The sequence below is a fragment of the Lampetra planeri genome, chromosome 44 (genome assembly GCF_965212315.1).
Source record: "Lampetra planeri chromosome 44, kcLamPlan1.2.h2, whole genome shotgun sequence".
Classification (NCBI taxonomy): domain Eukaryota; kingdom Metazoa; phylum Chordata; class Hyperoartia; order Petromyzontiformes; family Petromyzontidae; genus Lampetra; species Lampetra planeri.
The window spans coordinates 5186184-5203609 of record NC_136150.1 but is presented as its reverse complement, the minus strand read 5'-3'; the positions used below and the strand labels follow the sequence as shown (position 1 = coordinate 5203609).

Below are 17426 nucleotides of genomic sequence, written 5' to 3'. Positions count from 1 at the left end.
AAAAGTTTTTTTTATTATATTACTTATTTTTTTGTTACCCGAGCCCATTCTCACCACCATCACGAGCGTCATCGTCGGCATCGACATCGTCCCTCTGTGGATTCGAGTGTTGTGCTAGCACCACTTGTGAGTGAAGTAAAACGTTACATATATTTGTTTTTGTTATGTTGATGTACTGGTCCTCGGCCTAGGAATGTGGAATTTCCATCAGCGTTTTTTTTTGGTTCAGAGTTGTCCACAACGCTGACATCGAGGAGTGAGCGGGCAGCTGCATGGCTAACGCACGACAGACAGTGCGTTGGCATCCAGTTGTGCGTCGTTCAAGCTCACTTTAGTCAAGACGGCGTTGCGTTTACTCTGTAATGACACTCAATTGACTCGACGTGGCGAATATCTCGATGCGTTTCCCAACGGCTTCGCGTGATTATCTGTGCACGCGTTAACTAAGCGCTGGGCTACAGCACGTCAGGTCCCAAACGACGTCGCTCCCAAAGCAAACCAAGACCACCCCCCCCTCCTCCCCAGCCGTGAAGCTGGCTGCGTAGTTGAGCGTCGAGCAGTCGGGCGAGTGGGTTGGGTGAGTGAGCGGTGGTTGGAACGATTGGTTAAGTGAGCAGTCGGTTGCTTGAGTGGGTGATTGAGTTGAGCTGTTAAGTGTGGTGGTTAATTGAGTGGCTGAGCGAGTGGTTGAATAGATGAGCTGTTGAGTGAGTGGTTGATTGAGTGGCTGAGCGAGTGGTTGAGTAAATTAGCTGTTGAGTGAGTGGTTGAGTGAGTGGCTGAGCGAGTGGTTGAATGAACGAGCCGTTGAGTGAGTGGTTGATTGAGTGGCTGAGCAAGTGGTTGAATAGATGAGCCGTTGAGTGAGTGGCTGAGTGAGTGGCTGAGCAAGTGGTTGAATAGATGAGCCGTTGAGTGAGTGGTTGAGTGAGTGGCTGAGCGAGTGGTTGAATGGACGAGCCGTTGAGTGAGTGGTTGATCGAGTGGCTGAGTGAGTGGTTGATTGAGTGGCTGAGTGAGTCATTGAATGGACGAGCCGTTGAGTGAGTGGTTGAGTGAGTGGTTGAGTGAGTGGTTGACTGAGGGAGCGGCTGAAATTGTCGAGCGTTTCACTGAATGCATGATCAATTGAGCGGTTGAATGGTTGAGTCGAGCAACTGAGCCGGTGGTTGACTGAGCGAGTGGTCGGTCGACTCGTCAATCAATCGAGCGAGCATTCAAACGAGCGGTCGACCGCACGGGTGATTCTGTCAACCCGCACAAGCGGTGCAGTTGATCGGGCGGGCAAACAGCAAATCAAAGAAACACTCTGCCGAGTAAGCTGTCACTCGCTGTACCACACTTTGCTGAGTAAGAGCGAGCGAGTGGGCCAGCGGTGAGCGAGGTTACGTAGCTGCTTGGTGAAGCGAGCGAGCGAGCGGGTGAGTGAGTGAGTGAAGGAGTATCGTCATTCGTGGGTGCGGAGGGTCAACTGGGCAGGGAATGGACAGAACGGGCGAGCGGTTGGTTGACGGAGCGAGTGGGGCGGTCAACTCCACCGAAGGTCGCTCGCTCGCTCGCTCGGTCGCATGAATGGTGGCGGCCATGCGGCAAGATGTCCCGGACTGAAGGTGCGCGAGCGATCGGGGTTGTCCATCGAGCGGGTCAGTCAGTTGATCGGAGCAATCCAATCGCTCAACCAATCAATCGACCGAGCGAGCGACCGAGTGAGCAGGACGTCCCCCTCCCATCGACTCCGGCATCGCCACGGCGGGAGGGCGGGTGGGCGGTCGTCATGGGTCCGTCGGGGGGGGTCACTCGACCTCCTTGCGGCGGACGACGTGGATGCCCGAGAGGACCTTGCCGACGGCCTGGAAGAGCGGATCGAGGAAGGCGCGCACGCACACGCCGTAGACGCGGCTCACGGCCTGGATCTCGATGAGGAAGCTCCGCACGAAGGGCACCACGGCCCAGATGTGCAGGAAGGTGAGCAGCGCGAAGACGACGCCCCAGGCCAGCGCCAGGGGCACGCCGACAAGCGCCGTGAGGATGCGGTAGCTCCAGTACTTGGAGACGGTGAAGGCCGTGAAGCTGGCCTTCCACACGCCGTCGAAGCTGTGGGCGCTGTCCGGCTCTGCGATCACGTCCTCGAACTCCACCTGCCGGACGCAGGTGCGCGGACGAGGAGAAGGAGCGAGTTAGGGGCGAGGAGGAGGAGGTGGTGGTGAGGAGAAGGAGGGTCTACCTACTATAATCACCCAGGAATGTCAGTCCTTAACGCTCGTGACGTCACTCCACATCGATCAGCCCCCGTCATTAATATTCATGAGCAAGTGACGTCCTCCAAATGGACACCCCCCACCCCCCCTCACCAATAATCATGCGTAAGTGACGTCACTCCACATCGACCAGCCCCCCTCATTAATATTAATGAGCAAGTGACGTCCTCCAAATGGACACTCCCCCTCGTTAATAATAATTAGCTGGTGACGTCACTCCACATGGGGGGGGCGAGGCGGCTCCTGCCCCCTCCTCGGCGTCAACTCACAACCCTCACTGCAAAGGCAGAACCCTCACGTCACGTGGTCTCCGTAGCGCTGTTGAGACATCAAAGTAAAAAGGACGTCACGATGAACAAGGGATTATAACCGTTAAATGATATAAGTCTGTGTCACCGCGGCCTTACTAATTGCACACGAATTGATGCAGTGGATATGACGTCGTGGGCTGCTTTTCACTTGTAAGTTTCAGATTAACTGCAATACGCCCGTCTTTGGACGGGCAAAAGGCGAGTAATTATTTAATATTTAGCTGCTGCTATGAATATCCCACGTTGAGAAGCCACTTCCGCTGAGCGGTGTCATTCGTGGCTTCTGACAAAGAGCCGGATAGCTCAGTGGGCCTGACCTGGTGAAATAAAAAACACACAGAGAGAGAGAGAGAGTTCCAGACGGCTGCTGCTGCTGCCAGGAGTGTAGCAGCAGCAGCTACGGAGAAGTGTCGCCACTCACGCCAGGAGAGATGGTCCCTGGCGCCCCTCTCTGGGTGATGCGGTTCGCAAGCGGCGGGTTTTCGTGGTCGGTGCTACGAAATGAGCGATTGTGGAAGGGGGTGGAGGAGGAGAGTGATGCGGTACGGAGGATGAAACGGTGGAATTTCCAGACGGCGCTTTGATTCACCGAGACAATCTTTAAAAAAAAAACAGGCAAAGATCCCCCGTATAGCCTTGACACACTGCTGGGGCAAGTGCGGTGAGCCGGCAGCACCTATGAAGGCCGCAACGGTCACACGAGGGGGATGGGTGTGGCGAGCACCACGCCCGCGCGCCTTTGTCTCCCCCCAGTGGTGATGTTTTTACGCACCGCACCCAAGGTACTCGTTTGAGGCTTAGTCGACCCAAGGGAGGCCCAGGACCGGTTCAGATTATCGCCATTGGTGTTGGTGGCCGTTGACACACGTGCCACACATTCTTCAACACACACACACTCAGGAAACACGTGGAAAGCACACACTCACTTGAAAACAGCTCTCTCTATAAAAAAAAACATTACATGCTCTAGAGAAATGCAACGCACACTATCTAACCGCTACGCCACCGCTCCCCATACCAAGATAATCCCCCCACGGGCCCCCCCCCCTTATACCCCACCACCATCAAAACAACCCTGGAATCGCCCCCCCCCCCACTTCTGCCCTTGGAATTGAAACAATTTGAGAAATTCGAGACATCTGGAAACGCCGATGGGGTTAAGTCTCGGATCATCGCTCTCTCGCGGTTGCGTTATACAACCATGACCCCCCCCACATCCCCCCCCGTGTCCTACGTTGATGTACGTACGTTGAACTTCTTTCGCACCGTACGTAGCCGACTGTGCTATTTAATGTAGCAGTGGTTTGTCTTTTAAGATCACTTGAGTCAAGACGCATTGTGTTTACTCTGCAATCATTCTGCAGGCAAGTCGGGTGTCGGGTGCGATGATTTGACAGTCAGGAGCGGTGCATCGTGTATGGATGGATGTTGAACTTCTTTCGCACCGTACCTATTCGACAGCGCTAATCTCCGTGATGATGCTTCGTGTTGTGAGTCTCTAGATCAGTGGCTCTTCACCTTTACTGCAGACTTTGAACCCCTTCGATTCTCAATCGTAAATGTTTTTTTCACAATGTATATAAATACATCGGGGGTTGATGAAACAAAGTTGTAACTTACGTGCCCCCGTGTTTTATTTGCGTTTCGATGAGTTACCTTCAAAAAAAAATAACACGCAATCTGGACATGTCTAGCACCCCCAGCGGGGTTGTGTGTGCACCCCAGGCCAGAGCCGGATTACCCTCATGCACAAGCAGCTACACGTGTAGTGGCTACACATATGTAGTAGCTACTACACGTGCTACTACTACTACACGTGTAGTAGCTACTACTATTGCACGTGTAGTAGCTACTACTAGCAGTAGTTAGTACTAGCTAGTAGTAGCTTCGGGCCCCGCACTTTAAAGGGCCCCGCGCTAAACGCTTTGAAGCTATCAATTCCAGTTCAGTGATTCTGCACTTGCTCTATTACTATAGTACTATACCGCTTTCAACTTTCATGAACGACTGGGTGTTTAAGGTCAGCGATTTGTCGTATTATCTGGGCTGTATAGCAAATGAAAAAATACAATTACTTTACTATGCAAGTAAAAAAATTGTGTTTTAATATTTATGTTTTTTTTTTAAATTAAGGTCCAATTATAACAACATATGCTACAGGTCCCGCACTTCGCTCGATCCGACACTGCCCCAGGCTAAGAAGAAGAACCACCGGTTGAGACCGAGACGCTTCGGGCGCAGGAGAGAAGCTGCAGGCCACTTGGATGAACTTAGCTGAACACTTAGTGGTGGACCCGCGCGAATTCCACTTAAAATGAGTCGACACGTGGCGGCCGTCGTGTCGACAGAGTCACCCATCGCTCCACGAGGGTGCGACGCAGCCGCGTGCGGTGCTGTCCGCGCCGTGCACGAGGTTGCATCGGAGTGGCGATTCATCTGAATCGGTTCTCTGCAATCCCCCTCGCCCCTCTCCCTCGCCTGGGTCGACTCAGCCTCAATGTGTAAAAGTCGCCACTGGGCAGACAAAGGCGGCCGGGCGTGGTGCTGGACACCCACAATCCGTCGTGTGCCGTGCCGGCCTTCATCAATCAAACTTTATTTCTACCGTACTATTTGTGCAACAAAAATTAAATATATAGTGCTTTTAAAGGCACGAACAATAGAAGTGAAATTGTAGGCCAAATTAAATCACGTTGTAACAAATTTGTAGCAAAGACGTGATAAAAAGAACACATTAAGAAAATCCTAATTAACACATTCATGCGGAGGGAGCTGGTAGGAACGTTGGGTTGCTCGGTCAATGGCTTGCAGGGTCAACGGCGGCGTGGTGTATTCCGCAAATATGCCCGACTGTGAGGGCGGGCACAAGCCGGCGTGAGTAGGTTAAACGTTGAGTTTTATAAGGGCACCACGGGGTGACCAGCCCCTCCCCACCCAGCCCCACCCCTCCCTCCATCCAACTAGCCCCATCCGCCCCACCCAGCCCCTCCCACCCTCCCCACCCTCCCCACCCTCCCCACCCAGCCCCTCCCCACCCTCCCCACCCAGCCCCTCCCCACCCTCCCCACCCAGCCCCTCCCCACCCTCCCCACCCAGCCCCTCCCCACCCTCCCCTCGAGTGTGTTGTTCCCTCGTGATGGGTTTTCTCACGCAACCAAGTGAAAACCAAAAAAATTAGAGAGCGATGAAAGCGCAGCCCCGCAATGTCCTGCTCACGCCACCGCTGGCGGAAGAGGACCTCGACTCGAGGGAGCTGCCGTGGGTAGCCTCATCATCCAACGTCCTTGATAAGAGTACCCACTCTTTACCCCACCACGCCAGAAATTAAATAGCATCCATCAGTGGGATACGATTTAAGAAACCTGCCAATGGCTTCAAATGCCGCGCCGGGTAGCATCAGCAGCAGCAGGAGCCGTGCGTACCGTGGCAGGATCCACCTGAAGAGCAGTCTAGAGACTCAGTGAGGGTTTTAGTGGATTAATAAAGGCCATTGTGCCTATTGCTGTTGTTATTATTTTGACAGCTGCCTTCATTTTCCAACGCCTCCTGTAACCTTCCCGCGACACAATTTTATCGGGCCACGCCAGATTTCCGTTACATTATTTGCCCCCTTTGTAGTGTCCAGTGCTGCATTTGTTTAACTTACACACACACAATACACAAAGACAAAGGTCCCCCACCCGTATAGCCTGAACAGACTGTTGGGGCAAGTGCTGCTAGCGAGCACCTATGAAGACCGGCACGGCACACGAGGGGGTGGGTGGACAGCACCACGCCCGGCCGCCTTTGTCTCCCCAGTGGCGATGCTTACACACGGCACCAGATACTAATTTGAGGCTGAGTCGACCTAGGGGACGCCCAGCACCGGTTCAGATAATCGTCACTGGTGGCCGTGAGCGGGACTTGAACTCGGGTGGCCGGGTTCATAGCGCAGCGCGCTATGAACCTAGCTCCGTGCTTTGTTCTGGATTAATGACTCCCCCCAACCACCACTCCCTTTACCCCCCCCCCAAATCCTCCTCTCCCATACGTGGAGGGGGGAGAGGTGTCCTCGTCTCATTGATCGTTCCGGAATCCGCGGATTAGGAATTCCGCGCCGGGATTTCCCCAACTTCCTGCGCCCTCGGCTCGGAGATCACGATCACGCGACCACTCCACACGGGCGGGGAGCCGCGAACGGTAGCGGCACCATGCATGGTGTGGTGGTGGTGGTAGTGGTGGTGGTGGTGTTTGTAGTGGTGGTGTTTGTAGTGGTGGTGTTTGTAGTGGTGGTGTTTGTAGTGGTGGTGTTTGTAGTGGTGGTGTTTGTAGTGGTGGTGTTTGTAGTGGTGGTGTTTGTAGTGGTGGTGTTTGTAGTGGTGGTGTTTGTAGTGGTGGTGTTTGTAGTGGTGGTGGTGTTTGTAGTGGTTGTGGTGGTGTTTGTAGTGGTGGTGGTGGTGGTGGTGTTTTTAGTGGTGGTGGTGATGTTGTTGGTGGTAGTGGTGGTGGTGATGTTGTTGGTGGTGGTGATGTTGTTGGTGATGGTGTTTGTAGTGGTGGTGGTGTTTGTAGTGGTGGTGATGGTGTTTGTAGTGGTGGTGGTGATATTTGTAGTGGTGGTGGTGGTGTTTTTGGTGGTGGTGATGTTTGTAGTGGTGGTGGTGATATTTGTAGTGGTGGTGGTGGTGTTTTTGGTGGTGGTGGTGATGTTTGTAGTGGTGGTGGTGATATTTGTAGTGGTGGTGATGGTGTTTTTTGTGGTGGTGATGTTTGTAGTGGTGGTGGTGGTGTTTTTGGTGGTGGTGGTGATGTTTTTAGTGGTGATGATGATGTTTGTAGTGGTGGTGGTAGTGTTTTTAGTGGTAGTGGTGATGTTTTTGGTGGTGGTGATGGTGTTTTTAGTTGTGGTGGTGGTGATGGTGTTTTTAGTGGTGGTGGTGGTGGTGATATTTTTAGTGGTGGTGGTGATTTTAGTGGTGGTGATGATGTTTGTAGTGGTAGTGGTGGTGGTGTTTTGGTGGCTGTGTTGATGGTGTTTTTGGTGGTGGTGATGTTTTTGGTGGTGGTGGTAGTTGTGATGGTGGTGGTTGTGATAGTGTTTTGGTTTTGGTGTATTTGGTGGTGGTGGTTGTGGTGTTTCTAGTGGTGATGGTGTTGTTTTTTGTGGCGGTGGTGTTGGTGGTAGTTGTGGTGGTTGTGGTGGTGATTATGTTGGTGGGACTGGCCATTATGAACCACATCAATAGCCCAGCAACATACGAGAGTGAGTCAGATAGAGTCCAGTTAGGTCAGATTGGATTCGTTTAGGTCAGGTCAAGCGAGGTCATGTGTTGTTAATGTGGATAGGGTAGAGGCAGAGCATGTTGAATGTTGATTTAGTTATATGATGTTATTATCATATGCCACGTCCATGCAAAGTGCATCTCCCGCAATCGTTGAGGAATCACAGACACGATCCGCCAGGCAGCAGCAGCAGCAGCCAGGCGGGGAGCCGGCACACGCAACAATTGCCCAAGCTCTGCGTTTCTCTTCATATTTTTATACCAGCTCTTTTGTCAGAAGCGACCTGGCTACCACAAACGACGGCTCAACAAAGTGGCTGATCGTCGCGTGGACATTTAGAGCGGCCAAATAACTCTAAACGCGTGACGTTGATTCTTAACGTGGAGGGGGAAAACCGGAGGACCCGGAGAAAAATCCACGCGACCACGGGGAGAGAGAGACACGCAAACTCCAAATATACAGCAGGCGTCAGGGTCGGGATTGAACCCACGACATCCTGTACACCAGGCGAGGTAGTTAACATCTCCTAGCCACCGTGATGATGATGATGAGAGAGACACGTAAACTCCAAATATACAGCAGCAGCAGGCGTCAGGGTCCGGGTTTAACCCACGACATCCTGTATGCCAGGCGAGGTAGTTAACATCTCCTAGCCACCGTGATGATGACGATGAGAGAGAGAGAGAGACACGCAAACTCCAAATATACAGCAGCAGGCGTCAGGGTCGGGATCGAACCCACGGCCTCCTCCATACCAGGCGAGGTAGTTAACATCTCCTAGCCACCGTGATGATGATGACGAGAGAGAGAGAGACACGCAAACTCCAAATATACAGCAGCAGGCGTGATGGTCCGGGTTTAACCCACGACATCCTGTACGCCAGGCGAGGTAGTTAACGTCTCACCACCGTGATGCTTTCAGCCCAATTAAGGAGTGAATACGTCTGAGAGTAAACCAGAGAGCTCGCAGGAAACCCACGCAACGACTCTACCCCCGTACAGATGGGACAGATGGAGATTACAGTAATAGGTTTTTACCCTTTCAACTGGTACAAAAACTGACACCTTTATACAAGGTATCATGTTTGGAGGTAAAGAAGATGTCTCATAGTGTAAATGCTTAACCCGAGCTCTCAATACTCTGATAGTGCGCTGTCTTTGAGTTGTGCGCCTTTTGGCGTCATCTGGTCCAACACCAATGGAGACTAGGCTCTAAGAAAAGCTGTCTCGGGTGTGGACCAATCAACTTCAACGACAGTGCATATCATTATCATCATCAGAGTTGTTTCTTTTTGTTTGCATTTTGACTGCTTGTGTTGTGGTTATTGCGAACATGATGCCTTGTATAAAGGTGTCAGTTGTTGTACCAGTTGAAAGTGTAAAAACCTATCACTATATTTTGCCACTGGTAAAGGAGATGTCTCATAGCGTAGATGGAGATTAGTCCACACTCCTCTACGCCCACGATCCGCCAACCCTCGCCGCCTCCGCAGTGCTGGATTATAGGCGTGCTGGGGTCAAGTGGGGTCAGGTGCGGGGTTCAGACAAGGTCACGTGGGGTCAGGTGAGGTCAGGTGACAAATCAGATGCGGTCAGGTGAGGTCAAGGTGATATGGCGGGCGAGGTCAGGCGAGGTCAAGCGAGATCAGCCGAGGTCATCCGAGGTCGCGCGAGGCGAGCACCGCACCCGGACGACGTCGCGGTTGAGGTCGCGGGGGTCCCTCTGCACGAGGTCGATCTCCCGCGTGTGTGCGTCCACCACGCGGCCCGCCGTGTCTCCGTTCAGCGCCGCCGTGGGGCTCACGTCCTCCAGCGTCGTGACGCCGCGGTTCTGCGGTCGGTAGATGTTGCCCTCGTCGCGCAGCGGGCTGGTGGTCTGCGGGCGGACACGCGGGGTGGACACGCGGGGTGGACACGCGGGGCGGACACGCGGGTGAACACGTGGGTGGACACGTGGGTGGACACGTGGGTGGACACGTGGGTGGACACGCAGGGTGGACACGCGGGGCGGACACGCGGGTGAACACGCGGGTGGACACGTGGGTGGACGCGTGGGTGGACGCGTGGGGTGGACACGCGGGGTGGACACGCGGGGCGGACACGCGGGTGAACACGTGGGTGGACACGTAGGTGGACACGTGGGTGGACACGTGGGTGGACGCGTGGGTGGACACGCGGGTGGACACGCGGGCGGATACGCGGGTGGACACGTGGGTGGACGCGTGGGTGGACACGCGGGCGGACGGGTGTACGCGCACGCTCGCGTGAACCCACGCGGGCGAAGACGCGCGTGCGTGTTCGCACGACTAAGACAAGGATCCCCCCATTAATGTAAACTTGTGACGCGCCGACGCTGCCTCGCTCTCGCCCAGAGAGGATGGCTCGGAATGTTTATCTGCAGTGCACGGGGGGGGGACGGGGAGGGGGGGGGGAATCTGACGAGCCACGAAGCTCTTTGTCGCAGACGTCCAGTCGCGGCACGGGGTCGGAACGTGACAACAACAACAACAAACAAACAAACAATGCAAAAACACGAGGAGCAGTGCGAAGCGAACGGAAAGGTAAACAAATCGATGTGGCTCCCTGTTGGAACTAAACCGCAGGCGAGGGAGCGGGAAGGGTAGCATCAGCAGCCACGTGGTGAGAAGCCGGCGACAGCAATTTGCCCGAGCTCTGGCGCTCCTCCGCGTATGGGGGGCGTTGCCGGCCGATTGATGAGCGTCGCCCGAAGCGGGAGAGAAACCAGAGCGTGGGAAAACCCACGCGCGCGTGTGCGTCCGTGCGAGGGGGCAACGCTCTATCCCAGGCAGACGGAGCGGGTGGTGCACACGGTCTGTTGCTGTGCCGCCTTCTCCGGGCGAGCCAGGGTTGCTATATGGCACCACCTCGAAACCCACGTGCAGTTGAGACCCACAAGTTTCACGGAAAATGAAAAAAACCCCACAGGCTCGGATATACACGCACAGACTCAGAAACCCACAGGGTCACGTAGAAAGCAACATACTCAGAAACCCACAGGGTCATATAGAAACCCACAGGCTCACATAGAAACCCACATGCTCACGTAGAAACCCACAGACATAGAAACCCACATACATAGAAACCCACAGACACACACACACAGACACAGACACAAACACACACAGACACACACAGACACCCACAGACACACACAGACACACACAGACACACACAGACACACACAGACACACAGACACACACAGACACACAGACATAGACACACACAGACACACACACAGACACACACACAGACACAAACAGACACAGACACACAGACACAGACACACCGACACACACACACAGACATAGACACACACCGACACACACACACAGACACAGACACACACCGACACACACAGACACAGACTTAGACACCCATAGACACAGACACACACAGACACAGACACACACAGACACAGACACACACAGACACAGACACACACAGACACACACAGACACACACACAGACACACACAGACTTAGACACCCACGTTGCAGCAGCGATGCCGCCACCACCACTCCCACCGCTCCCCGGCTAAGTAGTTCAGTGGACAACATTACAAAGACAAAGATCCCACCCGTGTAGCCTCAACAAACTGTTGGGGCAAGTGCTGTTAGCACACGAGGGGGGTGGGTGGCCAGCACCACGCTCCACCGCCTTTGTCTCCCCAGCGGCGATGTTGACCACACCACCGCGCCTCGGGTTCTCATTTGAGTCGATAATTATCTGGGACCGGTTCAGATGATGATCGTCACCGCTGCTGGTGGCCCTGAGCGCGAATCGAACTCGGGTGGTCGGGTTATCAGCGCAGCGCGCTACCCACTAGGCTACTGCTCCCCCACGCGTAACGACACACAACAACAACACGTGCCGTTTGTGCTACAGTACAGGTACTGTTTTGTGTAAGGGGCCGTCGTCCATAAATGACGTCACGCACTTAGGGGGGGAGGGGGGTCAGACATTTGTGACGATGTGTGACGTGGGGGGCGGGGGGTTTGAGAAATGTGACGTCGCATCAAAATGCGCAACTTTAAATAAATATAGACAACACGTTCTACTTAATTAAATAGACTTTTTAATAAATGTTTTCTCCTACAACATCAGAGTGCAGCGCCACATTAAATACGCACTTCAATGACAATAGTTTGAAGCGATTCGAAGCATGTTTTAAAAAAAATTGGGGGGGGGGGCAGAGCTTTGTGACGTCATATTTGAGGGGGGGGGGGGGTTCTGACTTTTTGTGACGCCGTGTGACCAGGCTGGGCGGGGGGGGGGTGGTCAAAAATCGTCCAAAATCGCGTGACGTCATTTATGGACGCCGCCGGTGGAAGGGCTGTGCCACACGATCTGGGTTGTAGGTGGGAAGCCACCGAGCACTTTGCCCCGAGCGCACGCGAACTCACGGCAGACTGAACCGCTGTAACAGACCGATGCTGGGCGGACTGAGACGGGGATATTTGCACGCAGCGCGTTGGTGTACGGTGATTTTTTTCTGCAATATTTTGCTGTCTTTTCTTGGATTTTCTGTTTGCACACAGTCACTTTAAGATGTTTTCTTGTTCATGTTTTTTTGTTGGTTTGTTGCGGTTGCACCCGATTCAAGAGCCGAATGGCTCACAGGGCTATATACCTAATACATGAACTTGAACTTTGAAGGTTGGAGAGAATTTGGGCCCCATTGTCCCAATTCTGCTGTGCCGGGAGGTGGACTCAGATGGTGGCACTCTGGGCTGGCTGGCTGGCTGACTGGCTGCCTGGCTGGCTGGCTGGCTGCCTGGCTGACTGGCTGGCTGCCTGGCTGACTGGCTGGCTGGCTGGCTGGCTGCCTGGCTGACTGACTGGCTGGCTGGCTGGCTGCCTGGCTGGCTGCCTGGCTGACTGGCTGCCTGGCTGGCTGGCTGCCTGGCTGGCTGGCTGGCTGGCTGCCTGGCTGGCTGGCTGGCTGCCTGGCTGACTGGCTGGCTGCCTGGCTGACTGGCTGACTGACTGGCTGGCTGACTGGCTGACTGGCTGGCTGGCTGGCTGGCTGCCTGGCTGGCTGGCTGCCTGGCTGACTGGCTGGCTGGCTGCCTGGCTGACTGGCTGGCTGGCTGACTGGCTGCCTGGCTGGCTGGCTGGCTGCCTGGCTGGCTGGCTGCCTGGCTGGCTGACTGCCTAGCTGACTGGCTGGCTGGCTGGCTGACTGGCTGACTGACTGGCTGGCTGACTGGCTGACTGGCTGGCTGGCTGGCTGCCTGCCTGGCTGGCTGGCTGGCTGGCTGCCTGGCTGGCTGGCTGGCTGCCTGGCTGGCTGGCTGGCTGGCTGGCTGACTGGCTGGCTGGCTGCTGGCTGGCTGGCTGGCTGCCTGGCTGACTGGCTGGCTGGCTGACTGGCTGCCTGGCTGGCTGGCTGGCTGGCTGCCTGGCTGGCTGACTGCCTGGCTGACTGGCTGGCTGGCTGACTGGCTGACTGACTGGCTGGCTGACTGGCTGACTGGCTGGCTGGTTGGCTAACTGGCTGGCTGGCTGGCTGCCTGGCTGGCTGGTTGACTGACTGACTGACTGGCTGGCTGGCTGGCTGGCTGACTGGCTGCTGGCTGGCTGGCTGACTGGGTGGCTGGCTGCTGGCTGGCTGGCTGGCTGGCTGACTGGCTGGCTACCTGGCTGGCTGGCTGCCTGGCTGGCTGGCTGGCTGACTGGCTGGCTGGCTGCCTGGCTGTCTGGCTGACTGGCTGGCTGACTGGCTGGCTGGTTGACTGGCTGGCTGCCTGGCTGGCTGGCTGCCTGGCTGGCTGGCTGGTTGACTGCTGGCTGCCTGCCTGGCTGGCTGGCTGGCTGACTGGCTGACTGACTGGCTGGCTGGCTGACTGGCTGACTGGCTGGCTGGTTGGCTGACTGGCTGGCTGGCTGACTGGCTGGCTGGCTGGCTGACTGGCTGGCTGCTGGCTGGCTGGCTGGCTGCCTGGCTGGCTGGCTGACTGGCTGGCTGGCTGCCTGGCTGTCTGGCTGACTGGCTGGCTGACTGGCTGGCTGGTTGACTGGCTGGCTGCCTGGCTGGCTGGCTGCCTGGCTGGCTGGCTGGTTGACTGCTGGCTGCCTGCCTGGCTGGCTGGCTGGCTGACTGGCTGACTGACTGGCTGGCTGGCTGACTGGCTGACTGGCTGGCTGGTTGGCTGACTGGCTGGCTGGCTGACTGGCTGGCTGGCTGACTGGCTGGCTGCTGGCTGGCTGGCTGGCTGACTGGGTGGCTGGCTGCTGGCTGCCTGGCTGTCTGGCTGGCTGACTGGCTGGCTGACTGGCTGGCTGGCTGCCTGGCTGTCTGGCTGGCTGACTGGCTGGCTGACTGGCTGGCTGTCTGGCTGGCTGACTGGCTGGCTGGCTGCCTGGCTGTCTGGCTGACTGGCTGGCTGACTGGCTGGCTGGCTGGTTGACTTGCTGGCTGCCTGGCTGGCTGGCTGCCTGGCTGGCTGGTTGACTGCTGGCTGCCTGCCTGGCTGGCTGCCTGGCTGCCTGGCTGGCTGGCTGCCTGGCTGGCTGGCTGACTGGCTGGCTTGCTGGCTGGCTGGCTGCCTGGCTGGCTGACTGACTGGCTGGCTGGGCTGGCTGGCTGGCTGCCTGGCTGGCTGGCTCAAGCCGAACGCTGCTGCTGCTGATCACGGCGGCGTTCCATTCATTGTGGCCATCGTCACTTTCACCACCATCATCATCATGATCCACCATTGTCATCAGCACTACCACCATCACCACCATCATCATCATCATGATCCACCATTGTCATCAGCACTACCACCGCCATCATCTCCACCATCACCATCGTCAATACCACCATCATCACCACCATCATCATCACCACCATCATCATCACTACCACCGCCATCATCATCACTACCACCACCATCATCACCACCATCATCATCACTACCACCGCCATCATCATCACCACCACCACCATCGTCACTACCACCATCATCACTACCACTCCCATCACCACCATCATCACCACCACTACCATCATCATCACTACCACCACCACTGTCACTACCACCACCATCATCATCATCACCACCATCATCACCACCGACATCATCACCATCACTATCTCTATCATCAGCATCACGACCACCATCACCACGATCCTTTCGCGACCGACAAAATTCCTAATCCGTACCACTTCGTGCGATGTCAACAGGGCTCGTCTTACGGATCAACGAACTTGGCCTCGTCCATAGAAACGTGGAATTGCCGCTTCTTACCGAGGTCGAGTCCACCGCAGCGTTAAGACCTCTGGGGCGTAACGGCGGCGAGGCGACTCGGGGTTCGCCTCCACTGTGGACGGATCCGATCCCATCTGATCAGATCCGATACACGGTCCCATTTCATTCAATCCGATCCCATCTGATCAAATCCGATACACGGTCCCATTTCATTCAATCCGATCCCGTCTGATCAGATCCGATACACGGTCCCATTTCATTCAATCCGATCCCATCTGATCAAATCCGATACACGATCCCATTTCATTCAATCCGATCCCGTCTGATCAGATCCGATACACGATCCCATTTCATTCAATCCGATCCCGTCTGATCAGATCCGATACACGGTCCCATTTCATTCAATCCGATCCCATCTGATCAAATCCGATACACGATCCCATTTCATTCAATCCGATCCCGTCTGATCAGATCCGATACACGATCCCATTTCACTCAATCCGATCCCGTCTGATCCGAACCGACGTACCCACGTACCTGTGCATCCATTGCGTCCTGGGGGTAACGGCTCCGCCTGTCTCTCTGCTGTTGTCTCTCTGTGCCTGTGATTCTATCTCTCTGTCTCTGTGTGTCTGTGTGTGTCTGTGATTATGTCTCTCTATCTCTGTGTTGTGAGTCTCTGTGTGTGAGTCTCTGTGTGTGAGTCTCTGTCTGTGTGAGTCTCTGTGTGTGTGTCTCTGTGTGTGTCTGTCTGCGTGTGTCTCTCTCTCTGTGTGTGTCTCTGTGTGTGTGTCTCTGTGTGTGAGTCTCTGTGTCTGTGTGTGAGTCTCTGTGTCTGTGTGTTGTGTGAGTCTCTGTGTGTGAGTCTCTGTCTGTGTGTGAGTCTCTGTCTCTGTGTCTGTGTGTGAGTCTCTGTGTGTGTGTCTCTGTGTGTGAGTCTCTGTCTCTGTGTGTGTGTCTCTGTGTGTGTGTCTCTGTGTCTGCGTGTGAGTCTCTGTGTCTGTGTGTGAGCCTCTGTGTCTGTGTGTGAGTCTGCGTGTCTCTCTCTGTGTGTGAGTCTCTGTCTGTGTCTCTGTCTGTGTCTCTGTCTCTTTGTGTGTGTCTCTGTGTGTGTGTCTCTGTGTGTGAGTCTCTGTCTGTGTGTGAGTCTCTGTGTGTGAGTCTCTGTGTGTGAGTCTCTGTGTCTGTCTCTGTGTGTGTGTCTCTGTGTCTCTGTGTCTGTGTGTGAGTCTCTGTGTCTGTGTGTGTGTCTCTGTGTGTGTGTCTCTGTGTCTCTGTCTCTGTGTCTGTGTGTGAGTCTCTGTGTCTGTCTCTGTGTGTGTGTCTCTGTCTCTGTGTGTGTGTCTCTGTCTTTGTGTGTGTGTCTCTGTCTCTGTGTGTGTGTCTCTGTGTCTGCGTGTCTCTGTTCGAGTCTCCGCGTCTCTGGCTCGAGTCTCTGTGCCTCTCCCCGTGTCTCTTGACCACTCCCAGTGGCGGGCAGGGGGTGGGGGTGTGTGTTTATGCGTGTCAGTGTGTGTGTTAGTGTAAGCGTGTGCGTGTGTGCTGGTGTAAGCGTGTGCGTGTGTGTTAGTGTAAGCGTGTGCGTGTGTGTTAGTGTAAGCGTGTCGGCGTGTGTGTGTTATTGTGTGTGTGTGTGTTATTGTGTGTGTGTTATTGTGTGTGTGTTAGTGTGTGTGTTATTGTGTGTGTGTTAGTGTGTGTGTTATTGTGTGTGTGTTATTGTGTGCGTGTTATTGTGCGTGTGTGTGTTATTGTGTGTGTGTGTTAGTGTGTGTGTTATTGTGTGCGTGTTATTGTGCGTGTGTGTGTTATTGTGTGTGTGTTAGTGTGTGTGTTATTGTGTGTGTGTTATTGTGTGTGTTATTGTGTGTGTGTGTGTGTAGTGTGTGTGTTAGTGTGTGTGTTATTGTGTGTGTGTGTTAGTGTGTGTGTTATTGTGTGTGTGTGTTAGTGTGTGTGTTATTGTGTGCGTGTTATTGTGCGTGTGTGTGTTATTGTGTGTGTGTTAGTGTGTGTGTTAGTGTGTGTGTTATTGTGTGTGTGTGTTAGTGTGTGTGTTATTGTGTGTGTGTTAGTGTGTGTGTTATTGTGTGCGTGTTAGTGTGTGTGTTATTGTGTGTGTGTGTTAGTGTGTGTGTTATTGTGTGTGTGTGTTAGTGTGTGTGTTAGTGTGTGTGTTATTGTGTGTGTGTGTTAGTGTGTGTGTTATTGTGTGTGTGTGTTAGTGTGTGTGTTAGTGTGTGTGTTATTGTGTGTGTGTGTTAGTGTGTGTGTTATTGTGTGTGTGTGTTAGTGTGTGTGTTATTGTGTGTGTGTGTTATTGTGTGTGTGTGTTAGTGTGTGTGTTATTGTGTGCGTGTTAGTGTGTGTGTGTTATTGT

At 54.5% G+C, this 17426-nt stretch overlaps 1 protein-coding gene across 1 annotated transcript; it reads right to left on the bottom strand.

The window, feature by feature from the left end:
• LOC144732871 (caveolin-1-like) lies at window positions 1–15715 on the bottom strand. The gene is made up of 3 exons (XM_078614523.1): window positions 15584–15715; window positions 9519–9707; window positions 1–2138 (listed from the first exon to the last, which is right to left on the bottom strand). Exons 1-3 carry the CDS (start codon window positions 15593–15595, stop codon window positions 1794–1796), a joined length of 546 nt encoding a protein of 181 aa, XP_078470649.1. The 5' UTR covers window positions 15596–15715; the 3' UTR covers window positions 1–1793.
• Between the last annotated feature and the right edge of the window lie 1711 nt (window positions 15716–17426).